Raw genomic sequence first — 27314 nt, forward strand, 5'->3', positions numbered from 1 at the left:
AATTGGGTCAGTGAAAGCCTTGTGGGCCCCACTGATTCAGTCTACGAGTGACCATGGGATAGTGCAGGACTGGATGGTGTTTTGTGGTGTGCAGGCCCCCACGAGTCACGAGTGGCTTGAGCACGCCAACAACACAGCTCCGAGAGAGCTAGGTGGCCCTGGGTGCTGCAGAGCGAGGCTGCTTCCCGGGGCTCTCGTGGCCATTACCAGGATGGAGGCAGATCTCCAGGCATTTCTTACACGCTGCTGATGGGTGGGTTTGAACCGCCAACTCTTAGATTAGTCGTCAAAAAACCAACATTTACCAACCAGGAACTTGGTGACAACGCTGAGTTTAAAAACAGCATGCAATCACCAGCCAGGGGACAGCCAAGAGCTCCTGAAATCTCACCGATGTTCACCCAACACCTGCAGTGTGCGGGCGGAAAGAGCAGCACTCAGCACTCTCTGGCCCTTCCCTGTGTGACCAGAGCTCTGGGAGCCTGTGTCGCCACCCTCTCCAGAGAGGTCCTTCCTGCTTGCCATCCCCCCACACTGGCCACCGGCAAGCTCCTCCTTCTCCAGCAGGGCCCCACACCCTTGCTGGACAGCCTGTCCTGGGAAAACTCTGACAGCCTTTGTCCAGCTTCCCAGCTCTGGCTCCCCTCCCAGTCCGGCCTCCCGGGCCAGCTCTGCTCACGTGAGTCACACTCTAGCCAGAACTACCACCACCACCGCCACCCTGGGTGCTGAGGGCCACCAGCTGGGCAATGGGCTCAGCCCCAGCTAGACCTGGTCAGCTTGACAGCCAACAGAAGCCTAGGGCTGGTCCCAGCCTGGGCTGGTGGCCAAAGCCGGCCTGCCCACGTAACAAACACACACGCTGACTGCTTGCCCCAGTGTGTTTCCAGAAGAGAAATTTAATCTAATTTACAGACTTCTAGGTACATCAATAACCAAAAGGTGGCCACTGGAAAAAGTTAAAAGGTCAATCTGCCTTCCTGGTGTTTACCTGGCCCAGGATTGCAAAATAAAAAGATCAACGTTCCTTATTTTCTACACAAAACGCCTTTTTAAAAAAGTGAAAGGTCTAGGGAGCTATACATAGAAAGCAACAGTGAAAAGGTAAGAAGGGGGGACTGGGCATAGGGGAGGAGTCTCACCCCCCACCACCCAGGGGGGCCTGACGCTCTGGATGGGGGTGGGGGTGGGCCTGGAGATGGCAGGACACAGCTGTTAGCTCTGGGCTCTTCCCAGCTGGGAAGGCCTTATGGGGAGGGGGTAGGCCAATGAGGGTTTCCGTGGCATTGTGGGCTCAGTGGGGGCCTACTGATCCCTGGGGGTGGGCGTGTGTGTGTGGGGCCAGCTGAGGGAGCATGGCTTCCCCTGAGCAAGCACCATGGCATGACAGGGCTGCTTGCCGCGGGAACTGGGGGGCTGGGGCAGATCCCGGGCTTGAGTATAAGTCTGTGTCTGTATCTATGTGCATGTGAGAAGAGAGTCACAGGGTGCGTGGGAACCAGATCAGGGGTCTTTGGGGTCTTTGCAAATGGCTACCCTGGCAGCCACAGCCTTGCCTGGCTGCTGGGCACCCAGAAGACACCCTGCGGCCCCAGAGTCCTCAGGCTGGGGAATGGGCAGCTAGTTGGCTGCCGGAGCCCCAGCTGTAGTGTGCCCGGCCCCTGGGGGGTGCCGGTTTGAGGTTTTGGCTTGCTCCTTTGGAAACGGAAAAGAAGGAAGAGAAAGAGGAGGACAAAGAGGAGGAGGAGGAGGACACAGATGTGGCAAGAGAGGGAGTCTGGAATGCTTCTGTGTTAGGGCGCCTCTGCTGCCTCTGTCTGTGCCTGTGGGGCCTGAGGCTCCTCGGGCGGGGGGTCTGCTTTGGAGAAATTCATCTCTAGGATGTGCCGCTGCAAGTGCCGCACCCACTCCTCCTGGATGGAGAGGGGGCCTTGGAATTCCACCTCACAGAACCTGTGGGATGGAACAGAGAGGGAGGAGGGGCCCCTGCCATCAGGAGAGGCAGAAGCATAGCCCTCCATGTCTGGAGCACCCTAGGCAAGCCCTGGGACCAGGCACAGCTGCTACTACGCTGTGCGGACAGAGCGAGCATAAGAGCTGAGAGGAAGGAGCCCGGAAGCCAAATATTCCCACTAGATAGCCACCTGTAACTCTCATGGGTCTCCTGGAGGGCCCTGTCTCTGCTCAGGGCACTCTGCTGGTTCTCCCAAGTACATTTGGCCTCCCAAGCACCCCTTCTAAAGCAGGTATGTGACCTCAGGTGGGTGGGAAAAGGGAAGTCCCCTTTGGTCAAGGGGCCCTAGAACTGGAGAAGGAACTAACACCCACCACCTCTGCAGACTCAGACGTTCACTCATCCAGACTCTTCCCCCTGGCCCTCTTGACATCAAGCTGAGGGCCCATTCTGACAGCCATACAGATATTAAAATCATTCAACCTTCACAAAAGATTAGGTCAGTCGGTCCATGGCCTATTTCTCGGATTGGATAAGTGAGGCATGGCCAGGTAAATTCTTGTCCTAGGTTGTATGCTGGCAAATATCACAGCTGGGACTTGAACCCAGGACTCACCAGCCACAAACCTTAGGGTATCAGCCTGAAGCCTCAGCTTTGCCTGGGCCCAGCCACAGGCAATGGCTGAGACTTGGTGCTGTCCAGAGGTTCTGGGCAGCTTGGCCCCCACCGGTGGTCTCCCTTCCTCCATGGGGCCCATGTACCTGCACTTGAGGGTGTAGATGTTGCCAACAAACTTGACAAGTGAGGTCTGGGGGGGCCGGGGCACCAGAGAGGGCACTGGGCGGACCCGGGGTGGGGGCTGCCGAGCCTCCTCCAACTTCTGCTGTAGATCACCAGCCTCGTCACCACCCCGGGCTGAAGCTGTGTCCGGGGGTCGGGCTTGTCTGCGTTCAAATTCTGAGTGGGGAATGAGGGCAGGAGATGAGCCCAGGGTCAGGGGACAGACACTGGTGGGGTTTGTCAGTCAGACAGTGGGTGATGGGCAGGATCCTGCAGGATGGACAGGAAATGACTGCCAGGTGAGTGGTGACAGATTAAATGAAATGAGGACACTAATCAGGATGTAGGAGCCCTGGCAGTGAGTGTAGTGCACTTCCACTGAGCTACAAACCACAGGGTTGGCGGTTTGGACCTACCAGCCACTTCTTGAGAGAAAGATGAGGCTGTCTACTTCCATAAAGACTTAAAAGTCCCAGAAGCCTAGAAGGGCAGTTCCCTATGGGACTGCAAAGAGCTGGAACTGACTCAAAGGCAAGGTGCTTGAGTGCAGGGGTATTTGATCAATGACACAGACAAAGGGAGGGGAGACTGGGTGCTGAGACCGCTCTGCTGCCCTGGGGCACTCACTGTTGATGTTTTGCCGCTGGTGCTCCTCAGCCTTCACCAGGCCTGGTGGGCTGGCTGCCAGAGGCCGTTCCACACCATCAGCTGCCCGGCCGGCTTCCAGGCCCAGCTCGCCCCCAGTGCTTCGGCCAACCATGGCCAAACCGCCGGGCGCTAGCCCGAGGGCCAGCCTTTTGTCGCTGTCGCGGCCATGGCCTGCGCTGCGGAACTTCTTGGTGAAGGGGCGGCCGCCCTGAATGTAGCTGCGGTAGGCGCCCACCTTCTGGGGCCGGTGTTTGATCCACTCGCTCAGTGTCTCGATGGGCGAGCCATTGACGCACCACTCAGTCACGCCGAACTGCCTCAGGTGCGCCCGTGCGTGGCTGGCCAGGGCCTTGCGGTTTTCGAAATAGAGACCACACAGCTCGCAGCAGGCCTCGGTGGCTGCAGGTGAAGGGGTGCTACTGAGCCACAGCCCAGAGGAGCCCTGAGAACCCCGACACCTGACCACAGGCCAGGGGCCAATCCCGCCTTGCCTGGGGCCTCCCCACTGGGCCACAGCCTGGGGCCAGTGTGTGCCCGGCGTGGCCCTTCCCACCCAGCGCTTACAGGAGTGGGAAGTCTTCTCATGGAGGGTCTTGGTCTTGAAGGGCAGTTCGGTCTGGATGTAGGTCTTGGCCTTGACCTCCGCAGGGAGGAGGCGGTCCTCCTGAAGTAGCCGCTTGGCTGCCACAGCCCCCAGGTAGCTAGCGGCTGAAGGCTTGGCTCCTGTGATGGGCGTCAGGCTGAGCTCGCGGGGAATATGAGCAGGCCCCACTCCTGGTTTGCCAGGCCGGCCCACCAGGGGTGCCAGTGGCAGGGGGCCTTGCAGGGACCCAGGGGGTCCCTCCTCAGCCAGAGCTGGGGCCAGGTCGCCTGCCGGGGGTTCCTTCTTGATGAGGCACGGCTTGGACTTCTTCTTGAGGATCTCCCGCAGGGTGTCAATGGGCGAGCCATTGACTGACCACTCGGTCACGCCCATCTGCCGCAGGTGGGAGCGCGCGTGGCTCGACAGGCCCTTGCGGTTCTCGAAGAACTCGCCGCAGAACTCGCAGCGGATGTCACGTGTCGGCTCGGCCCGGGACGCTGCAGAGGGTCCGGGTGGGGTGGGGGGATGGGGGTAGTGGGGAGAAGGGAGGCAGCAGCTGCGGGAAGGAAGCCTCTGAACTTGACCCAATAGCTCCAGACCCAAAGGGCTCACTTACTGACTGCGCACCCCAGTGGCCTGCCCACCCCCAGGCCTGCTGCTTGCGCTTACTGCCTCCCTAGGACTCCATGAAGGGAACTGAGGGAAAACCGCCTAGTGTGAGTGACGTTTCGTCACCCTATGGCAAGATGATCCTCACACCCGCCCACCCCCACCCCCCGGGTATGACTGTCTCCTTTCTGAGCCTCAGTGCCCCCTCTCTAAGCCCCAGGAACTCTCCCCTGGGCCCAGGTATTCGCTTCCTGTTTCATCCTCTGGAAAACGGAGAAACTCCCACTTTCTGGTGCTGTTGGGAGGTTTTCCGGGGGCAACAGCTGCCTGAGGCAGGTGACACAGAAGCAGCACTGGTGGGTGGCACCCTTGGGTGCTCCAGCGCAGTGACTCCAAGTGAGAAACGAGCCAAGGTGGCATCACAAGCACTGCCTAAGGTGCACCAACGGGCCTGGCCTCACTCGAGCCTCAAGAAGTCCTATGTGGTTGGCACTCTGCTGACCTTCCCCTCTGAACAAAGAAGGCTGCCCAAGGCCACCGAGAGCCAGACTCCAAGTTTCAAATACTCATTTAAATACAGGGAAAAAAAACAAAAGGAGAAAAGAAAGTTAGTACCGAGTCCGTCCTGCCTCAGGGTAACCCCATGTGTGACGCATGACTGAGGGGAACTGTGCGCCACAGAGATGTCCAAGCTGTGACCTTTCTGGAAGCAGATTGCCAAGCCTTTCTTCTGACACACCTCCGGATAAACTCAAAGCTCTACCCTTTGGGGTAGTGGTCGAGTGCAGTACTGAACCAGCTCAGGCCTCAATGACCAATATTGAAAAAACGAAAAAGACTAGAGCCTACCCACAGCAGACATCACTAATCGATCCCTGCCGTCCTTCTGTCTCGGATTCTGGCTGGCAGCTACTACCAGGGCCACCGCTATACAATTTCAGCCCCCGGAGGAAGTCCCAGGAATGGAGTCACCCTCATCCTTTGGCTCACGTCGCTCCCATTCCATTTTACCTCTGGATGCCTCTGCTCAAGGTACTCAACAGGAGAAAGAGGAAACCCCTCTGCTGTGGTCTCTGCCCTGCCCCAGGGTCACTTACACAGGTTCAGGGGGGTCAGATCTTCCCGAGATGCCACCCAGGGCCCCTCAGACGGGTGCGGCTCCCCGTGAAGGGCCCCCGGCAGCATCTCCCGCTTGATCTCCACCCGCATCTGTTCAGGCTTCAGCTTCTTGGTTAGGGAGCCAGTGGCCAGGCCTGAAAACATCTTCCGGGCAGTGGGGGGTGGGGAGCCAGCTGGTGAGTGGCCCAGGGGGCTGCCTGGTGGTGGCGGCAACTTCTTGGCCAGGGATGACAGGTGCAGATCGGCATGGCCCCGGGCTTCCAGTGAGCTCCCTGGACCGCCCATCATCTTGGCCAGGGACTTATGGCTGGGTCCTGGCGGGTTTGGGGGTCCGCCAGGTCGGGAGTGGGCCTGTTGTCTCTTGAGGATCTCCCGCAGCGTGTCGATGGGCGAGCCGTTGACATACCACTCGGTCACGCCCATCTGCCGCAGGTGGGAGCGCGCGTGGCTCGACAGGCCCTTGCGGTTCTCGAAGAACTCGCCGCAGAACTCGCAGCGGATGTCACGGGTGGGCTCGGGGCCTGAGGCTGCAGTGGGAGGAGGGGAGGAGAGAGGGACAAGTCAACACAGGGGCAGGCAGCTGGGGACGGCAGTGCCGCCACCTGCAGAACATCCCGGTCGGTTGGGTGTGGGTGGCGGCGGTAGCTTGCCTACGCGTGGGGTGGTGGTGGTGGAGGGAAGATGCAAGCGAGGGGCTGAGGAGCAGGGTTGGGGTGGCACCAAGACTCCACAGCTCTGCGGACGTGTGTCAGCAAGGACAGGAGGGAAGGAGGCGCAAAGTGGCCTCTAGGCTGGGGGGCGCCCGTGGGCATATTCCACACCAAAGGGCAAGACCCGCCCCTTGGCCTTCATTCTCAGGGAGGGTCAAGGTCACAGAGATCAAAGGCCAAGAGCCAGGGCCCAGCAGCCCACTGCAAACAAGATCTCTGGGCAGCGCTGGGCCACTGCCCAGGGCCCCCGTTTCTTCCCTGCCGCTGCCAGGAGGGGGCCATGACCCCCCGGGAGGGGCTCCAGGGCCCGCAGGGAGGGGGTGCAGCTGAAGCGAGAACCTACAGAGGTTGAGAGGAGCCGGCTCCACATCAGAGGCCCAGAAAATGCCAGCAGTGGCGGCGGCCGAGAAGTCCTGCTTCCCCCAGGGGCCGGCCGCACCCATGGCCTTCAGCTTGGCCCTCTTGGCCGGCGGTGGGGGGGGGAGCAATGAGAGGGCCGCGGAGGTGGGAGGCCGCCCAGGGTGGGCCATGGCGCCGCGCCCTGGTGGGAGGCGGAGGTGGACGCCGTCCCTCCTGATGAGCCCGTGGAGCACGTCTATGGGGGATCCCTTGGCGTCCGGGTCGCTGACGCCCAGGTGGCGCAGGTGGGCGCGGGCGTGGCTGGACAGGCCCTTGCGGGTCTCAAACCAGGCACCGCACAGCTGGCAGTCCAGCTCTCGGCCCCCGTCACTATCTAAAGCTGCGGAGACAAAACACAGGGGGGTTCACGGCCGCCACCTCGGCCGGCCCTGGGTTTGGAGGACGGAGGGCTGCGGCGACGCTTGCCGGCCAAGCAGTCGGGGATGGGGAGGTCCATCACTTTTGCCACACAGGGACAAGGCTTTGGAAGGCCTGGTCCTTACCTAGCCTAACCTCTGGATACAGGGGGGCAGATGGCACGCTTAGGGATTGGGCCAGAGAGGCAGTGGTACCCCAAGGGTCCTGGTGATGGCAGCTATGTGGGGCAATGGCAGGGGTACCACCTGGCTATATACCACAGCCAAAAGCACACCTGGCCAAAGTCCAGCTCCTGGAATCTCAGCAGACAGGGAGGCAGAGCTTGAGGGGACAATACACCACCCCACTGGGGAGGAGGCTGGGCCCTAGGGACACCCCAACTCCAATGACCCCTCTATGTGTGGGAGACTCATCATTCTAAGAAACACCCTCATCAGCCCGTCCACTGTGCTCAGAGAATTTCTACCTGAGCCCTGCTTGCTGAGCCCACAGGGGCAGCACCAGCCCAAACACAGCTGGAAACACCTGCTTCCAGAATGGGATGGCCAGGAAACCAGGCCATCTTCAGACACAGCTGTGTGCCTACAGGACCCGAGGTGCAGCCCCTCGTTCCCTTCCCTACCTAAGCCCCGGGGACAGCAGAGCTGTCCCTAGGTGGTGAGGATGCATGCCCTGGCAGGCTCAGCAGCTAGCGCCAGGTCCTAGGGCAGGAGCAACAAGGAAGGTGGGGGACAGAGTCCTTTGTAGGTGGCCTACAGGGAGGGTCAGCCACCCTGACGATCCTACTGGCCTGGCTGACCCGGGATGCAAGCACTGCATTCCCTGTTGTCCCACCCCGAGCCCCCCCGGGGCCGGAACCCACACTCACTGAGGTTTAGGGGCCCCTCGTCCTCCGACTGGGGCCACTGTGCCTTTGGGGAGGCCGGCCGGGGGCTCAGGGACAGATGGGGGCTCTTGTCCTCAGGGTTCTTCGGGGCTGGGGAGCCCGCCAGGGCCAGTGGTGTCTTCTTGAGGAGTGGGGAGCTGGGAGGGTGGGACAGGCCCTTGGACAAGAAGCCAGGTGGTGATTTGATGGCCTTGTTGACGGCAGGGGCATCCAGTGGCTTGGCCAGGGCGAGCAGGCCGGGCCGAGGGGCCCCAGTGATGACCTCCTTCGGCGAGCTGGACTTCTTGGTCAGGCCTGGGGGCAGCCCGAGGGGTGAGTCGGGCAGACCCTTCTGCTTGACGAGCTCGTACAGGAGGTCAATGGGGGCACCGCTGCTCTCTGACTCTGCCACACCCAGCTGCCGCAGGTGGGAGCGTGCGTGGCTTGACAGGCCCTTACGGGTCTCGAAGCAAGCACCACACACCTCGCAGGTGGTCAGGCTCTGGGCTGCAGGGCAAGACGTAGGCCCGGAGGGCAGACTGTGAGGCCACCTGGGCCCAGTGCACCCACAGCCATACCCCAGCCCCATGCAATCCAGGGACCCTAAGTGCCTCTTACTACTGTCAAGCTCCTTTAATACATTCAACTACCCTACTGCAGAGGAAGTGGCCTGTCCAGTTTGCAAACAAGGAAACTGAGTCTCAGAGAGGGGAAGAGATGGAACCAAGCGTGCCCTGCAGGAGGGAGGCCCCTGTGTCTTGTTGGGAGGGACTCCTCTCAGATCTCCCATGTAAGTGGGGGTCCTGGTAACAGGTTTCATGCAAACTTTGACCCAACAGCTCTCAGGTGGCTTGGCCTGTGCCCAGTGGTAGGCCAGGGACACCGGTCCCTGTGGTCCAAGTCCTCTCCTGCAGAGCCCTCACCTCTATCTGTGCCGCTGCCCCCTCACTTTAATGACCTTGAAGCAGGCTGCAGTCCAGCCTGCTTATTCGCCTCCTATGCCTGGGATTGGTCTCTTGCAGCACAGTGACCGTCACTATGTAATGGAGACCATCAGAGGATAGATCAGGGCCTTCAGGACGCCCACACAAAATGCATGGGGAGAACACAGAGCTGGCAAGTGACCGCGCCTGAGTGGGAGCCGCGTTCATGACCACCACAGCCACTGCTTTTCAGTGCCCTCCATGAGCGGCCATAGGGAGCCCGAGAGAAAGTGGGGCCACCTTAAGGCCCATGCTAGTGCCTGGATCCTACCCCCCCAGTGTGTGACCAGTACCCCTATCCCACCTGCTGCCTGGGCCACTCACCCTTGAGGTCCGGCAGCTCCTGTTTGCTGCCGTGGGCGACCTCTGCAGCCACTTTGCTGCTCAGCCGACTGGCAACCTGCTCCAGGGGCCCAGGGACAGGCAGGCTCTTCTTGGGGAGCAAGGGGGAGCCCAGGTCCATGGCCACCATTGCGTTCTCTTCAGAACCCAGGCCTATGGGGTTGGGGAGATGGGCTCAGCCCAGGCCAACCTGGAGTCCAAAAGGGCTGAGAATGGGGCCCTTCATACTCATCTTTGACCCCCCCCCAAAGAAAGCAGGGGTTCCACTCATCACCCCATGTACCAACATGAGGCAGGGACACTCAGACCACCCATTCACAGCAGACATAGTGTCCACCCCTGGGAGGTGACCAGGGCAGAAGAGGCAGGTCTCAGGTAAGACCTTAGCAGGGGACTGGGGGCGTCTGTCAGTCTTGGGGGTGGAGGTGGGGACAGTCAGGACAGCAACGTTAGACCAGATCGGACGCAAAGATGAGACGCAAAAGACAAGAGGGACGACCTTCTGCGACGGGTGGCAGGTGCGGTGTCTGCAGAAACTGCTGGGGTGGGGGGTGGTCCCGCGTCCTCGGCAGGGGTAGGTAAGGTGAGAATGGAGAGCCTGGACCAGTGGGAATGGGTTTGGGGACAGGTAGAACGGGACTCACAAAAGTTTGTGCGCGTTTCTAGACCACTGCCAGCTCGGGGAGTTTCAGGGGTGAGAGGTGAGAGGGGGAAAGGGTCAAGGGTGGGCTTTCACGGTCTACCCTTTTCAAGAGCGGGGGCTGGGAGGCCCGGGGAGCCCCAAGATCAGATAAAAGGGCTGTGTGTCAGCTAGGCCGACGATGGATACAATAGGATAGGGGCCCAGGCCGGTCCCCTCCTCAGTTCAAGCGCTAGAGGATGGAGCAAGAAGCGACCAGGCTGGAGGGCCCGCGAGGACGTGGACAGAGTCTCCCCAAGGGCTGGGCGCGTCTGTCAGATGGGGCCGGGATGGCAGCGGGGCCGGGGTGAAAGTGAGTTTCTGCAGGCGAAGGGGCAGAGGGCCGTGGCGGGGCCGCCCCCGGGGCGCCAAAGAAAGGAAGGGCGTCTGTCAAGGCGGACGCGGGTTCTCAGGGCGGCGGGGGGAAGGTTTCCGAGGCTCGCGCCCGGCGAGCGGCCACGGTAGGCCCAGGCTGCAGGGCGGGCGCAGTGGGGATCCCGGAGGCGGAGCGGCGGCGGCGGCGGCGGCCCGGCTCGGCGGCCCGCGGGTTTTTCCTCCCCGTCCTCCCCGGCGCGGGCTCTTACCGGGCGCGGGCGCGGGCGGGGGCGCTGGCCCGGGTCCCGGCTCGGCCTTGGGCCCGTCCCGCGGCGGCGGCGGCGGCGGGGGCGGCGGCGGCGGGGGCAGGGGCGGCGGCGGCAGCGGCGGCGGCGGCGCCGGGGGCGCGGCGGGGCCCGGGCTCGGGGGTCCGGGCGGGGACGCCCCCGCGGGCGCGCGCTCTCGGACGGGCCCCGCGCGCGGCCCGGCCACCGCCTTGGTGTCCGCTTTTGTCACTCGGCACTGGGCGGTGGAGGCGGCCATCTTGGCACCGGCGCACGCGGGCCGGCCGCCCCAGGCGGGAGCAGCCGAGCGCCGCGCGCCGCCAAAGCCGAACCCGCTCCGCCGCGCCCCGCCCCGAGGGGCGCGTCCAGGTCGGCCGGCCGAGCGCCGAGCGCCTCGAGCGGAACCCTGGACCCGGCCCTCCCGACGCCCTCTGGACTTGCGGACCCCAGAACGGCCAGGCCTGGACTGGGCAGGACTCCCCTCCCGACATCCTAAGGCCAAGATAGCACTCTTCTCGCCTCACGCACCCCTTGGGACAGCACCCAGATCCTTAGAGCCCTACGGGCCAGTGGGGCTACTCCAACCCCCCCTCCCCGCCATTCATGAGAGCCCTCCCCACATCAGGCTGGGACCCGACTGCCTCTTGACGGCGCTGCCCAGCCCTGGGGACCCTTTTAAAGCTGGCAGTTCGTTTCAAGTCCCCCACCACCCACCCATCCCAGCACCAAACCAGCTCCCCCATTCCCTGGCAGGCCCACTCCCAGTGCCTTGACAGGTGGTGAGACCATCATTTGACCTCTGCTGCACACCCTTCAGGTAGGTTTCTGAGGATTTGGGGACTCCCAGACCTGCCAGATAACATGCGCAGCACCTTTGTGCGCCCTCACCAGCGTTCACTGACAACATGACCAGGACGGTGCCAACCCCGAAAGACATTGCAAAGTCAGGCAGGCTTGTGAGCCGAGCATCCAGATAGCAACTTTTAGCAGAGGCGAGATCCCTGAGGCCATGTCCCTCCCCCTGCCGGTCCCCAAGACATGGCCTCGATTTCCTTCTTGTCAAAGGTGGAGGTGGGCTCTGAGAGCCCCACCCTCCCATTTGCAGATCCCAAGTACCTTTTGGGGGTGAGATGCTTGCAGATGGGCCAGAGTACAACATCCAGAAAGCAGCAGGTAGGAAAAATATAAGAGGGGGCGCCCCAGCCAGGCCCCCAGCATTCGCATGCATCCCAGCCCACACGGAGTTGCTGGGTGGTATAAATGGTTAAGTGCCAGACTAAAACCGAAAAGTTGGCTGGTCCACCCCACCCAGAGGCACCTCAGAAGCCAGGCCCTGTGCTCTGTGACTGACCAGTCAAGGCCTTGACAACCCTCTGGAGCAGGGGGTTGGAAAACTTGAGATGGAAGAGCCCTCACTGTCCCTTGCAAGTACTTAAAAATTAGCCGAGAGCCATAAATACATTTTTACAAACAAAATCACCATTCTTTGAATAACATCCTTAAAATTGTTTTTGGATTTTACTTCAGAATTGAGTGTATGTACCCCCCAAAATCCGCATGTGGCTCGCGAGCCGTGGTTTGCCGACCCTTGCGCTCCAATGTTGCACTACTCTGCACACCTGGGGTTGCCACGGGCTGGAGCCCACTCCACGGTGACGAGCCACAAAGCCCACCACCTCCCTCAGAGCTCAGTAAAGGCACCCACAAAGTGAGGCTTTACTAGACTGGGCCCTTTACCTTGTCCCCTTCCTCAGTGGTGCCAGTCTAAGACGCCTCCACCCAACAGTACAATGGGATTTTCCAACGTCTCAGCCACTCAAGAAAGCACCCAACACCGTGCTTTTTAGAAGTCTAGCCCAGCTGCTACGTGGCCATGTAACGTATAAGGAAATCCCTGTTTCCCTCTCTGTACAACGACGAACACAATCCTTCCCTCCTACAGTCATTCTGAGGCATCGGTGAAAGGACACAGGTCAACACTCCACTATCGAACACCGCTTGACTAGCAGAAGGGGTTATTCGTGCTACATTTAGGAACCCTTAAAAAAAAAATCTAGAATCTGGGAGCTGGATCGGCGCTGGCCAACAGGGGAGCCATGAGCCTGGTATTGGCCGAGTGGGCAAGTCAGTTCTCTGCTCTCCTAGGTGGTTGTCGGTGACCATCCAGGGCAGCACACAGAGCATCTTCATCATCTCGGATCATTCTCATGGGCAGCCCTGCTCTACACATGGGAGTCCCTGGGTGGCGCAGATGGTTAAGCGCTCGAGCTGACCACCAAAAAGCACAGTGGTACCCAGCAGCCCCATCCCAACCAGAATCCAGCCAGGCAAGCTGCCCCCACCCTGAGGAACCCACAAGGCACGCGTCTAGCCGGACACACGCAGGTGGCCATAAGTCAGATGGACTGGATGTTTTTGTTGTTGTTTTTTTTCCCACCTGAGGTACAAGATGGCCTTAAGAGCAAGGATTCTAAAGCCCAGGCGGCATGGGTTCAAACCCTGACTGTGTTCAAACGACCAGCCCTTGTGCAACTTTAGGCACGTCAGTTAAACCTGCTGGGCCTCAGTTTCCTTATTTGCAAGATGGAGCTCATGATATGACCCCGCTGTCCAGGGGGTCCCCTAAGGATGTGTTAGTTTTGTGTTGGTTGAGTGCTCAGGGCCAGCTCTCAGGAAGCATCTGCTGGGATCACTATCAGGAAGAGGGAGGGATGGGGGCGGTGGGTGGGTGGCAGCCCAGCCCTGAATAAAACAGAAACCAAATAAAAATAATGAAGCAGGGTAGTAGTGAGAACTGTGTGACTTGTAAAGCAGCTCACAGCACCTCCAGAAATGTGGAGTGGTGCCCCTCGCCTCCCCACCCCCATCTCCTACAGAACACCCCCTCGGCCCTCCCAGATCCCACCCTGCCAGTTTCCTCCCCTTACCTTCTCCGTAGACTGGTCCAGGGTCCTCAGCCCAGGTGGGTGGGAAGGGTATGGTGAGAGGTAAGCGGGGCCGGCGGGAGGGGAGGAAGGCGCTGGGTGGCCCCCCGGGCTCTCGGCCCAGGGGGCTGGGAGGCTGCTCTGTGGCCGAGGTGGCCAACAGCTCTTGCAGGATGTTGATGGGTGAGACGGTGACCTCCCAGTTGGTGATGCCAAAGTCCCGTAAGTGGGCCCGGGCGTGGCTGGAGAGGCCGGCCCTCGTGTCGAAGCCAGCACCACAGAATTCACAGCGCATCAGGCTGAAGGTGCCCGGGTCGAAGTTCGCCACTGCGAAGGGAGAGAGGACACAGTAGCCTGGATGGAGGGGGGCAGGGGGTGGGGCTCTGCAGTTCTAGTCGGGTTTGCAAGGCCATCCACCCCTGCAGATCACACAGCCCCCCTGGACTGCCTTCCTCCCTCTTTTGCTATTTATATTCCTCCTCCAGACAGCCCTCCTGCCTGGACTGCTCCCTTAGAAACACTCTCTGCCTGTAAATTTGTACCCTGTGCGTGAGTCTGAGATGGGTGCCCTCTGACAGCTGGAGCACAGCTTCCATGCAGACTAGATGGCAAAGACGGTTAAGTGCTCGGCTGCGAACCATAGGCACCTTGGAAGAAAGGCCTGGTTATTTGCTTCTGAAAGACCCTATGGAGCAGGCCTACTCTGGTCCACACAGCCACCTCCGAAAGTTGGAGCTGCCTTGATGGTAACTGGCAGTACCGAGGACCACAGTGCTGTACTGGAAATAGGGGTTGGATGCACCAAATGGGTGTTCTGGAACTTTCTTCTACCCCTTTTGCCCACCGCCCAGGCTGAACTGGGGTCTACTCTGGGCTTCCCCAAACCTCTGTGCACCCCTCATCGCTGATGTTCGACTGTAGCTGCCTGGTTTCCTGGCACTGCCCTCTGCTTCCCCGCCATGCTCAGCATCACTCACTCACTTCTTCACTCAAACACTGGGTCAGCCCAGCCTCAAAGGGGCACCATGTCTGCCAGCATCAGACGTCTCTGGAACCAGAACCTTGGCTCCTGGGAACCTGGGCATCAGGAAGGTTCTGAAGTCCCCCCACCACCCCAGATCCCCCATGACTCCAGGGTGGGGGCCTACTTTTTCCTGCTCGTTGCCATGTCCCCAAGTGCCCAGAACAGAGGTGACAAAGAATAAGTAAAATTCCCTGCCTGAGGCTGACTCCTCTGCCCAGAATCCCTTCTCCAGCTGCTGATGTGACCAGGGCACTGGGGCGTCCCCATACATCCACCGACAGGGGGGCCTTTGCCGTGGCCCCCAGGTCTTCCTGGAGGGAGGTCCCGACTTCACCCTGCTTGGAGTCCCTGGGTGGCGCAAACGGTTAATGCAATCAGCTGCTAACCGAAAGGTCGGCAGTTTCGAGTCCCACCCCCCCCACCAGGTGCCTCGGAAGAAAGACCTGGCAGTCTACTTCCGGAAAGCTGGCCTTTGGAGACCCTCTGGAGCACAGTTCTATGGCTACACGCGTGGGGTCACCAGGAGTCAGAGGTGGCTGGGTGTGGAGTCCCTGGGGGGTGCAAACAGTAAGTACCCAGCTACTAAGAGTTGGAGGCTGGACTCTCCCCAGAGGTGCCTCGGGAGAAAGGCCTGGCGACCCCCTGGTGAGAAAGTGGTCCTTGGAGCATAGCCCTACTGTGCCACACACAGGGTGATGTGAATCAGAATCTACTGAGTAGCCAACAGGTTTTAGGGGCGTTTGGGGTGATTTGCTTTTCTGCTTTTTGTGTTGGTGCTAAGGGTTGGTGGGTGTGCTCCGGGGATCTTGGAGGGAGGTGGGTGCTGCACGGATGCCTCCCTACCTTTTTTCTTCTTCTTCTGGAAGGAGAACCTGCGCTCAATGGCCTTGACCTCTTCGGCCGAGATGAAGTGCCGCACGTTATAGCTGACGCCCACGCGGTTCAAGTGGCCCCGGACGTGGTTGGCCAATCCGATGCCGTTGTGGAAGCGGTCGGGGCAGTAGGGGCACCTCCGTTCCTCATGCTTCAGGGCTGCCGGGTCCCCGTCTAGGAGCGTGTCCAGCCCCAGCGGGCCGTCCAGCGGTGCATCCAGCAGCAGGAAGTCCAGAGGATGGGCACTCCCCAGCCGGGGCTCCTCGACCTGCAGCCTGGTGGGTGCCCTGGCCGCCTCTATGACCTGTGGCCCCAGCTTTGCCATTTGCACCACGGGGACCATCTGACGGAGCTGCCGTTGCTGGGCCGCGGAGCCCTCTGCTGCCCCCAGGGCCATTTGGAAGGTGTGCTTGAGCTCCAGGGCTGGCTGTGGGATGGGGGTGACAGCGGGTGCTGGAAAGACTCCATTTTCGGGGATAAAGTCCATTTCGGGGGCCAGGGCCCCATCATCTTCCTCTCCACTCCAGGAGTGTGTCTGGTCCCCCAGCTGGCCTGCGAGCTCACAGCCCACAGCACCCTCCAGCTCCTGCGGGTGGAGCAGGTGGGCAGAGCTCTTGTTTCTACTCAGCTGCCCGGAGTAAGGAGCCAACACTAGTGGGGAGGAATAGGCTGGCTTTGCGAGTGGCCTCTGGAAGGCACCATACAGGGGTGGCTTTGGCCGTGGGAAATCCTGCATGCCTAGCTGCTGGCAGGCGGGCCCAAAGGCTAGGCTGGAGTCGTACCCAGCAGGGCTCGCCCGCCATGGAGAGGCCAAACGTGGCTCAGCTTTGCCAAAGTAGTCTTCCGTGGCCTCGGGGAAGTGGGCGTATGTGTCCTGGCTTGTGCCTGGCTGGCCGGCGGGGTCCTCCTCAAAAGCCTCTCCATCCTCCCAGTGGGGATGGGCGTGCACCATCCCAGTGTGCTCCCCGATCAGGCTTTCGCTGGGTGCCGGGAAGCCACAGAAGCTGCCGGCGCTGAGGCCCGGGGAGGATGCGTAGGGCTGGAAGGCGAGGCTGGGAGCTTCTGGGCCTGGGCTGCCAGCCCCGCTGCTGCCCTCGCCGCTGCCCAAGGGCTCTGCAGCTGCGGGGCCTCGGGGCTCCTGGCGCACATGCAGCTTGGTGTGCTGTGTAAAAGCCTGGGAGGAGCTGGTGCCGAAGACACATTTGGGGCACTGCAGCCGGGCCTGCCGGCCCTCGTCCTCCGGCACCTGCTTCAGCTTCTGGATCTCCTCAATGATCTTCTCCCGGGAGGCCTGGTGTAGCCGGCGGTGCTGCTCCAAGCTGCCGAGGTCCGAGAAGGGCCAGCCACACTCGCTGCAGGCCAGTGGGGCCAGCTCAGCTGGGGGCTCCTGGCCTGGGGTGCGGCGGTGCTGGCTCATGTGCTCCAGGAGGTGCTCTTTCTGCCGGAAGTAGATGCTGCACTCGATGCAAGGGAACACAGCCAGCTCCTCATCCTCATCCTCATCCGGGCTGGCCAGCCCCTCGGCCACCTCCTCCAGCAACTCGCACAGGTAGGGCCCCGTCTGCACAGGGGGCAGCAGCGGCGGGAGTCGCTCCACGGATGCCTCTGAGTTCACCGTCCAGGTCTGTGTGGCCACTTCCAGGGCTGCCCTTGGTAAGCTCCATTCCGATGGTGGGGCCAGCGCCTCGGGGTCCACCAGCCCCCCTTGGGTGACTGCCATGGCCATCGCCCGGGGGTGGGCGTCCTCTGGCACGAGGACCCTCTGGAAGGGGTGGAGGTGTAGCCCTGAATCCTGGCGAGAGCCCTGCTCCTCCTCCTCCTCCTGCTCCTCCTCCTCCTCCTCCTCCTCCTCCTCCAGCCAGTGGAGGCTGGGCCGGCCACAGGATCCCTTTGCTGCCAGTTTGGGGCCCCCCTGGTGGCAGTGCCAGGGCCTTCTAGAGCCCTCGAACTCGGCATGGGGCTGCACAGTCCTCACAATGACCGAGTCCTCGAACTTCCGCCTGGAGGGGCTGCCCTCTCTGGCCTCCTGGACCAACGGGTGCTCCCAGGGCCCCCGGCTGTCGTGGGGGCCAGGGAAGGGGCCCAGGAGGTGGGGTGGGGGGGAGCCTGACCGGAAGTCCAGGCTGCCTCCATCCCAGCAGCTGCAAGGAAGTGCCAACGGGGACAGGTTAGCCACAAGCCTAGTGTCCCTACTTTGGGCAGCGGGGGGGCCCCCCAGGTACTCAAGGGCAGTGTTGAGGAACGGGGGCCTCACGTGTTACAGAGTAGAACTGCCCCAGAGGATTTTCTAGGGGTGCTGGAGGGAGGGCTGGGTGGTGCACATAGCTAAACGCTTGACTACTGGCAAGCGTTCTGCACCTCTGCAGAAGAGCCTGGTGATCTGCTTCTGAAAGGTCACAGCATGAAGCCGCCCGTAAGTTAGTTCTACTCTGCACACACATGGGGTCGCCCACTAACAGTGTCAGGTGGTAGGTGGTGGTGGGGGGCATGTTGACCCTTTCCGAGCCCTTGGATCAAAGGCCAGTTTCAGCTCTCGGGGTGCTTCTCTATAGCACCCAGCTCTCTTGCGTCATTCAGGGAGGGTTCGCCTAGCGATAGGTCCACCTCCAAGGAGTGTCCCCCAGTCTGGTGGCACAGTCAACTCTCATTTCCTCCCTGCATGATCCCAAGTCCTCACCAAACTGGCGTGACCGAGTTAATTTCATGGCACTCCCCTCTCCCCACCCCAAATCACACAGCCAAGTTGGTCGCCGTCCCACTTTGCAACAGAGTGGGATGAGGGGCGAGCCCTTTCTCACATCTCCCCTGCCTGGAGGACACAGCCAGGAGGGGTTGAGGGTCCCGCTTGGCTGATGGCCTCCAGGGTGAGGCAAGGCAACCTCTACGGGCCTCAGTTTTCCAATCCTAAAAATGGGCACAGTTCCCGAGAACCTGGAACCTCCACATCTTCACACAGCATTGAAGGAGCATGCCCACCCTCATGGTCAAAGACATCGTCATGTGGGGCAGGTGCTTATTTGAAGTCACACTGGAAAAATCCATGCCCTTGAACTGGATTTCACTCCCTCTTCAATGGGACCTCCACCCCTCAAGGCCCAGACTGAGGGATGCCACTTTATGCCAAGGAAATGCTGAGACTCATGCCTTGCCTTGCAGTGAGCTCAGGACCAACGTGGTCAGGGGCCTGCCTCCACGACAGGGGGCTGGTTGCTCCCTTGTTACAGGTCGGGAGACCCTGGGTGATTTGAGCAGCGGATGAGCTCATCTGCTCACCCAAAGGCTAGAGCTTCAAGTCCATCCAAAGGCACCTCGGAAGAAAGGCCTGGCGGTCTCCTGCCAAAAGAGCTGTCATTAGAAAACCCCTGGAGCACCATTCTACTTGGAGACAGATGGGGTCACTATGACTGGCGGGTCAGTGGCAACCGGGATTTCTTTTCTTGTTCACAGAATAGAGATCACAAGGTCTCCTCACCCAGGCCCATCTGTTGACACGGGAGAGCAGGAAGCTTCCTCTCTGCAGGGCTGAGGCGAGCGTAAGGCAAAGGCCCTGTGGCTAAGCCCCCTGCCCTTGAGTGGGTTCCGATGCAGGGTGACCCCACTGCGCTCCAAGGCAGGACGGCTTTGTAGGGTTTTCACGGCCTGGGTGGGGGCAAATACTGAAACACTGGGCTAGTGGCCAAAAGGTTGGCGCTTCAACTCCCTGCCCCGCCCCACTGCCCCCAGAGGTAGCTCAGAAGTAAATCCTGGTGATCTAGATCCCAGAGGTCACAGCTTTGAAAACTCCAAGGCATAGTTCTACTCTGTACACACGGAGCAGACGTGAGTGGGAGCTGACTCGGCACCAACGACTTCCAGCAGCCAGCTTTACCAAATCCGACTGCCCAGGCCTTTCCTCCGGGGCACCAGGGGGCTGGTTCGTGGTGGGGTGCAAACCCCATGTTTCCCCCAGGGTCCGTTTCCATGACGGATTGCCATCGCCAATCCTGATAACGACTATTGTGAACAACCGCAGACCTGCAGAGCAAGTTCATGAGTAGCTGCTGTCCTCAGCCAGTATCTTATCAAGTCCATTTTACAGACGAGGAAACTGAGGCTCAGAGAGAGCTAGTGTTGTTCTAAGGGTCTCCTAACAGAGACAGGACTCCAAGGGTCAAACCTCCAGGCTCTGACCCTTCTCCCTGCCCCCAGCCCCCACCCCCGACAGAGATAATGAGAGTTGACTGTCTGTGCTCCCCGCCGCATCCTGTGCCCCCCACCCCCCAGCACATGCTCCGGGCTGCCTACTCCTGCCTGGCCTGCTGATCCCTCTGGATCCCTGGGAGGGGGCTTTCTGGGGCCTGGGTATGCCCCCCTGGCCTCCCTGCCCTCCCTGTGTCAGGGCCAGCGTGGCACTCACCAGCTGCTGATCCGACGGGTGGTGGAGGTGGCACGGGGGAGGGCTTCGCTGAGGCCGGAATGGGGCTGCCCGTCTGCAACAGAGAGGGGAGACCCTGAGGGGGCTGGGGGCGCCCTGGCTGGGGGCCCTTTGCACCCCAGCCCCGGAGCCTTGCTGGGTGCCTTGGGAGGGCTCCGCTGGCTCCCAGCCCCTCTCTCTAAGAGACCTCTGACAACTGCTTCCCTGAGCTTGGCAAAGGGTTTCCTTGAAGGAGTCCCCTTTGCTTTCTTGGGTGGGGGGTCCTCAGAGGCTGGCTGCCTTCAAACCCCCACCCCTCCCCCCATCAGCAAGCCCTGGTAACAAGGCACCTGGCCTCTCATTATTCCTACAATACATTGCAATTTGGATGGCTCAAGCCTACGAGAGTTCCTTCTGCCTGGAGCAGCATCCCGCCCCCTCCCCCCTCTTACTTGTTGCACCAAGGGCCCTTTTAAAAGCCATCTCCTCTGGCCACCAGTCGAGTGTGTCCCCCACGACTTTCTTTCTCTTACCTGCCTCCTTTCTCCCTTCACAGCCCTGGAAACTGCCCAGCTGACTGCAGGGGAGGGCTGGTGGCACATCTCCCCAGCTAGTGTGGAAGGGGGCGTGGTCTTCCCTGTCTACTATAGAGCCGTGGCCAGTTGATATTTGCTAGAGAATCAATGTGGACCTACCAGGGCCCCTCACTGCCTCCTGAACCCCTGGACTCCAGTCTTCTCCTGGGACCCTCACAGATAGAGCCAACTCTCCATTATCCATGTGTGGAGCCCAGCCTGGAGGGACCCCAGGAGTCCTGCCTGCAGCCTGCCTGCCACGTGGGCAAGCACAAGTGAGAGCAAAGCCACTACCTGTGCCAAGGTGAACACATTGGGGGGGCGCGAGGGGGTTCAGCTTGAGGATTGCCCAGGAAGACCACCAGGGCGGCCGGGCATTCCTTTCCCAGGAAACTGAGAGCTGACTGTCAGAAGCCAGGACTTCAAGGGGAGTTCTTTTTGCAGAAAAGATGGGGTCTTTATGCAGAGCCCCTGAGGACAGCGGCTCTTGCCTGGCTTTTCTAGAAGGTGAGGTTGATAGCAGGGGCAACAGGGACTTGCAGTGACCAGAGCAAGGTGTCTATACCTCAGCATTGTGGGCATCTGAGGCTAGACCATTCTTTAAGGGGGCTATCCTGAGCACTCAGGAGCCCTGGTAGTGTACTGACTTACACGCTGGGCCACCAACGCCAAGGGCAGCAGTCGGACACCACCAGCAGCTCTGCGGGAGAAAGACAGGGCTTTCTACTCCTGTGAAGAGCTCCAGTCTTGGGAACTCACAGTTCTACTCTGTTCTGCAGGGTGGCTGTGAGTCAGCATACATTCGATGGCAGGGATACTGACCACTGGAGTCCCTGCGTGATACCATCAGGGACCACTCACCCATTAGCCAAAAGGCCGGCAGTTCGAACCTGCCCAGGGTTGCCTCAGAAGACAGGGCTGGCTGACCCATTTCTGAAAGTCCCAGCCTTGGAACCCCTAGGAACCACAAATCTATTCAGTCACCCGGGTGGGACTGAGTCACCCCGGGGGGGGACTCACTAGGAGTGGCAGTCAACTCGATGGCCACTAACAATAATCTGTGGCACTGTCGGGGGTTGAGCAGCATCCGTGGTCCCGTCTGTTTGTGACAATCACATATGTCCCTGAACATGGCCAAGTGTCTCTGAGGGGCAGAATGATTCCTAGTTGAGATTAGACTAGACTAATGGTGAGATGGATGGGGGGAGGGAAGGGATGTAGGACTGAGTCAGGCCAGGGATCTACTTGGGTTTACAGGTTCATGTTGGGTTGCGAATGGTGTGAGGTGGGGGATGGGCGGAGGGTGGTCTGGATGGTTAACACGCAATTACTAACAGAAAGGTTGGCAGTTCAAACCCACCCAGAGGGGCTTCGAGAGGAAGAGCTAGCCACCTGCCCCTGGAGCGCAGTTCTCTGCACACACCCGACCGGGCAGGCCTGGTTTGGGGAGGACCTGACAGCAACTGGTTTGGGTGGGTTTGCACAACCAGCCAGGGGGAGACCCAGGACCGGGCCTCCCTCGAGGCTATGCAGGACAGAGAGGTGACTTCTCAGGAGAGTAAGACTGAGCCACAAAGCCTGTGCGGCATGGGAGGAGGGCCTGGGTGCCCTGCTTCAGGGATTTGGGGACCCCTCATGTTGTCGAGATGCCGAGCGTCCCAGATTTGGCGATTTGTCGTCGGTGTCTAAGAATTCCGAGAGCCACGGGCTGGGTTGGCCTCTTTGAGCAGCTCCAGAGAGGCTCCTATTTTTAGTGGTGATGGCTTTTTGGAGGAAGCAGGCCATGCGCGCAGGGCTGTGGGGATGGGGTCTCACCCAGAGGCCTCCACCACTTCTGGGGATCCAACGGGTCACACGAGGTGCCTGGACCACGGCCCTCAGGGGGAGGGGTCTCGCAGAGGGTGGTTCACTGGTTCTTGCCATTTGGGGGTCCCCAAGAGGATTTGAAAATGGAAGCACATTCTCCAGGGGTGTCCATGAGCAGCTCTGTGGTGTGGCCAATAATCTAGACTTTGGGGCCAGACCGATCCAAATTCCAAGTCCAGGAGTGACCCAAAGAGTCTCCCCCTCTTCACAGTGGGAATGGGCAGTGATGGGTCAGTGGTCGGATTCTCACCTCCCAGGAGAAAGACCCCAGTTCAGCTCACGGTCAATGGCCCTCACCTGCAGCCACCCTGCCCTCACTGTCCTGTTGCTAGGACACTGGACAGGTTTCAGTAGAGCTTCCAGACTAAGACAGATTACGAAGAAAGGCCTGGCGTTGGACTTCCGACACCAGCCAGGGAAAATCCTATGGATCCCAGCCGTCAGATCTGCAATTGCTCCTGAGGATGGTGCAAGGTCAGCACTGTTGCCTTCCTTTGTGCCTGGGGTCTCCACAGGCCGGGGGCCGACTCCAGGGGGATGAAGGACAACAGTGGGAACAGTTGGCAGTAGTGGGACTAAGGCACCTGCCAGCAAGGTGGTCACAGTAAATGCTTGGCCCAGTGAGCCAGGGAGAGTGGGAGTGCTCTAGGGTAGAAGCTGGAGCCCCCCACCTGCCCTCCCCGACAATTGGGTTTTATCCCCCTGAAAGCCCCATGAGGGCAGACATGAAGCACCATTCTGCACCAGTCCCTGGCTCCAGCCTAGCATCAGGCATACCTCAGCACCCTTTCGTGCAACCTGGAAGCCAACCAGAAAGACACAAGGATGAACTGTTGGCGGAAGGTCGACAGCCACCAGAGAGGACCAGAGAGGAAGCGATGATGCCTCCAGGCCCAGGAGGGGCTGTTTGGAGGTGGTTGCTCCAGCATTGTCTTGGGTGGGGCTCTGAAGGGGTGGTGGGGATGAAGGAGGTCCAGCCTTGGGGTACAGTAGGAAACCTAGAGGCTACTCCTATTTATAAATGTCACAAGCCACCGGGGATGATGCTGGGTCCAAGAAGTTAGCTGGAGAGACACCGGCCTTGGCCCTGCGCTCCTTGCCATGCCCCCTCAGTCCCCCATCCTCAGGCTGTAAACCAGGCACACCGTCAGGCTGCCCACTGTTTTCCCAGGATAAGGTGAGGGCACACCTGGCCGCATACCAGATGGAGAAGAAATGTTCAATTCCGTGAAACCAGGCTGAGAGAGGACCTCAGGACCCAACCCCACCCTGCCCTGAGCACCGTGTGACCTGTAATAACCTGCCTCACCTGGGTCTCACCCGTGCTAGAAGTCGCACTGGCCCAGATCCCCAGAGTGCTGAGACTTGGGTGTTGGGCTGACCCTCTGCACTCAGGGGTCACCACAAAGCCTGTGCATGACCCCCACCCCCTTATTTGCCTGGATCACTGGGCTTCCCCTTCATCTTCCTCTTCCTCCAGGACCCCAGCATTCTACACTGGCTAAGTCAGGCCACCTTGGTGCCTTGCACTTCCCCTATAACAGGTCCAATGACCGGGTCATCCACTTGGTGACACATGTGACTTCTACCCCCAGGCAGTGGGTTTCATGACTTTGGAACATATATCCTTGGTCAGTGCCCAACACCCGCCCGAGAAGTTGTGTATACATGTAATCCTGGAGGGGGCTGAGGGTGTGAGGGGGCAGGTCAAAGGTCCCAGCATGGCAGAGGACGCGAGTGCTCTTGGCCAGGCTGTCTGCCCGGGTGCACATTTTGATTCAGTTACTGCCTGTATCTGTGACCCTCAGGAACTAGACTGCTCAGGCCTCAGTTTCCCCATCTCTACCACGGGGGTAATAATAATGGAAGCTAGCCCACACAGCTTGTAAGAAAAAGCATAAGCTGAGATGGTCAACTGTTGGCATGTAGGAAGTCCTTGGAAAGATGGTGCCAGGAGTGGGGGTGGGGGCAGGCCAAGGAGACAGGAGGGAAGGGTGTGGTTCCAGACTCCTTCTCCTCCCCCCCCCCCCAAAGTATCAGCCTGTACTCCCGAGACCATTCCCCCAGGCACACCAGATTCCTTCCTGGTCCACAGATAGATCAAGCTCCTCCCTGCCACAGGGCCTTTGCACCTGCTGTTCTCACTACCCTCCACCCAAATGCCACCACCCAGAAAGGCCCACCCTGGCCCTGAGCATGATCACACCCCGCTGTGTAATTCCTCCACTGCATCCCTCATTCCCTGAATTTGTTTAATTGCTTGTCCCTTTCCTTCATGAGAGTGCCAGCTGCATCCCCACCCCACCTCCCAGGGCAGACAGAGACTTTGTCTCTTGTGTTCACTGCTGTCGCCCCAGCACTTAGAAAAAAACCTGGCACACAGTAAGGGCTTGCTACGTAATGAGAAGTGACTCTTGGAGGTAAGGATGGTCAGCAATGGGTGCCCCCTTTGCTGGGTAAACTGAGGCACAAGGGGGCGGCCAGCATCCCTGAACTGTCCAGTCTCTCCTCAGCCACTAGAGGGCACATGCTGCTTTGGTCAAAAGCAGTGCTAGGGCTTAGGAGCAGGGCTCCTCCCAAAGGTGAGGGAGGGCATGCAGCAGAACGCTAGGGAGCTGCCACAGACTGATGGGGATGTTTTGCTGAGTGTGGTGGATGCTCCCACCTGGGGGATACCTTAGGGGCAAGGAGCTCGGGGCACTGAGCAAGGCACCTGCATCCAATTGGTATGCTCAGAAGAGGGAGCCAAGCACATTTGAAGTCAAGTGCCAGCGCCTAGCCCCCTGGAAGGCCTTGGCCTGTGGGGTAAAATGAGACCTACCATGTTTACATTGTAAATGGGAGTTATCCAGAGTGTGTAAGGAGAAGGCTGGGGACCCAGGCTGAGTCAGCATCCCAACTTGGCCCCTACTGGGCTGGTGCCCTCTGGACCTGGGAAATTTGGAGTGGGATGCTCTCTTGGGGCGACAGGGCCCCCTCCTCTTACCAGAAATGCCACCTCTGCCATCCAGAATGTCTTGGGGATCCTCCTTGGTGACAGGCAGGTAATGGGTGGATCGGAAGATGCCCCCCTCCCCCTCGGCGGCCTCAGCTCCACCTTCGATGTCCTCTCTTGGTGCTGGACCAGGCAGTCTCTCAGGGCCTCGGGGACGGTCTGGGGCAGCCAGGCCCCCCACCAGGGCCCCATCCATGGATGCTCTCTGCACGGCTCTCCCTCAATATCCAGGCTGGCTCAGTAGGGCATTGTGGGCCTGAGGGCAGAGAAAGAAGTGCTTAGGGGAGGAAGCAAAGAGGTCTTTGCCTCCTCAGTTTCCCCTCCCTCAAAGTCCCCTAACTCAGTCTTGCTCCTCCGCTTACCTTCCAGTACCCCTGCCCCTCAAAAAACCCAAACCAAACATCGCTGTCAAGTGGGTTCCAATTCCTGGCGACCCCATGTGTTCACAGAATGGTACTGACCTCCGCAGGGTTTTCTTTATGAAAGCCAAGCCTTCCTCCCATGGAGGCGCTGCGTGGGCTTGAACCACCAATTTTTAGGTCAGCGGCCAATCACAAAGCACTTTGTGCAGGGACCCCACCCAGCCCGGGTTAAGTTCAATCAATGTCTCAGAGGGCCCCGGCATACAGAGATAATCGGGATTTCCCCAACCTCAGCTCACCTTGCCCTTCCATCAAAAACTCTCAACACAGATGCCACACTGGCTCCACCGACCACGTTGGCACAGCCACACACCCTACACTCATCCAGCCGGCGGGCCTCCCTCCATCCACTACACAGCTGCACTGTCCCCATTGTGCTCCACGCCTCCCGGCCCCAGCACCCATTTCAGCCACGGCCACACACCAGCTCTGCACACTGTCTCCAGGTCCCCATCACAGCCCCTGCACTTCCCACACACCCACACCCCGCCTCAGTTTCCCACACCAATTATGCCTGTACTTTCCCACACTCCAACCTTCCCCCCTCACACCGGAGGGTCTTCCGCATTAACCCCTTCACCCCCACATGCAGCCTCAAATGACCCCAGCACGAAGATCTTCGCTTCTCCCCAACATCACCCCTCATGCACACCCAGCCTGTGGTCCTCCATCCCACCTCCCCAGATTGCTCTAGTCTAAGGGGGCAACAGTGGGGCCCCTGGTCCAGAAATTAGGACCCCAGGGAGGATGGGGGTGGGGTGCGGAGGGCAACTGTCCTCTTCTGCTATAAATACCTTCAAGGTAACGGCAGAAAGTGAAGGGCAGGAATGAGGCGCCCTCCCCAGGGAGAGAGTGAGGAGGCCGGGCCCAGGCAACCGGGGCGGGGCCGGGGCTCCGGGCCTGGCTGTAGGCGCTGCCCTCAGGGCCTGGGGACTCCCAGGGGGCCTGTCCATGGGCTGGAAGTCCTGGAGGGGGTCCCTGCCCAGCCTGGGAGGAAGCACCTGCGGGTGCCCACTGGGTGGGCACTGCCCATGGGGAATGGGCGGGACCACAACTTCAGGGCACTTTGGCAGCGCTGGGCAGGGGGTTCAGCCTGGACGTCCCTCTTCAGGGCTCGCGGGGTGGGGGCTGCGCAGCGCCGATGCTCCCCTCAGGGGTCCAGGGCCCCAGGGATGCGCCCTCCGCCCGTGCACCTCGGGGCTGGAGACCCCGCGGGGCACGCCGGGGTGGGGGGGGTAGGGGGTGGCGGGGAGGGAAGGGAGACACCTGCCCTCAGCCCCCTCCCCTCCCCCACCAGCACGGCCCCGCCCCCACCCAGGCCCCGCCCCTGCAGGCCCCGCCCCACCCCCGCCCTGGGGGGGTCCCGCCCGGCCCGGCCCGGCCCGGGCCTCCCCCTCCCAGCCCCGTGCCGGCTCCGCCCCGCCCGCGGGTTCCCCAGGCCCGGCCGGGCCTCACCAGGGAGGCGGCGCCGCCGGCCGGGGCTCGGGGCCGTGCTGTTCAGCGCGGCCGTCGTGGCTGCTACTGCCGCTGCCGCTCCCGGTGCCGGTGCCGCGGCCTCCGCAGCCGCCGCCGCCTCCACTGCTCGGGGGACAT

The 27314-nt window shown here is 60.6% G+C and overlaps 1 protein-coding gene across 6 annotated transcripts; it reads right to left on the minus strand.

Moving 5' to 3' along the window:
* Positions 1-879: 879 nt before the first annotated feature.
* WIZ (WIZ zinc finger) lies at positions 880-27314 on the minus strand. 6 transcript variants are annotated; one of them, XM_075548458.1, is made up of 13 exons: positions 26516-26863; positions 25291-25555; positions 19867-19939; positions 15441-17611; positions 13577-13900; positions 9354-9524; positions 8050-8553; positions 6748-7143; positions 5673-6221; positions 3948-4463; positions 3363-3782; positions 2717-2912; positions 880-1953 (listed from the first exon to the last, which is right to left on the minus strand). In XM_075548458.1, the coding sequence occupies exons 2-13, from the start codon at positions 25493-25495 to the stop codon at positions 1794-1796; spliced, it is 5685 nt and encodes a 1894-aa protein (XP_075404573.1). In that variant the 5' UTR covers positions 25496-25555; positions 26516-26863; the 3' UTR covers positions 880-1793. The 6 variants fall into 6 exon arrangements, with proteins under 6 accessions (XP_075404573.1, XP_075404553.1, XP_075404555.1 ...); XM_075548438.1 differs by lacking the exons at positions 9354-9524; positions 15441-17611; positions 19867-19939; positions 26516-26863 and adding an exon at positions 27177-27314; XM_075548440.1 differs by lacking the exons at positions 9354-9524; positions 15441-17611; positions 19867-19939 and having other exon boundaries at positions 26516-26667.

The sequence above is a fragment of the Tenrec ecaudatus genome, chromosome 1 (genome assembly GCF_050624435.1).
Source record: "Tenrec ecaudatus isolate mTenEca1 chromosome 1, mTenEca1.hap1, whole genome shotgun sequence".
Classification (NCBI taxonomy): domain Eukaryota; kingdom Metazoa; phylum Chordata; class Mammalia; order Afrosoricida; family Tenrecidae; genus Tenrec; species Tenrec ecaudatus.

Bases quoted from the DNA above. Each gene is read 5' to 3' on its own strand.
- WIZ (XM_075548458.1), bottom strand. From the start codon at position 25,495: ATGGATGGGGCCCTGGTGGGGGGCCTGGCTGCCCCAGACCGTCCCCGA. The intron at 9,525-13,576 runs GTAAGGGGAGGA...CCAACCCCATAG, and splicing joins TGGACCAGTCTACGGAGAAG to GCCTGGGTTCTGAAGAGAAC. The intron at 8,554-9,353 runs GTGAGTGGCCCA...CTTGCCCTGCAG, and splicing joins GGAGCTGCCGGACCTCAAGG to CCCAGAGCCTGACCACCTGC.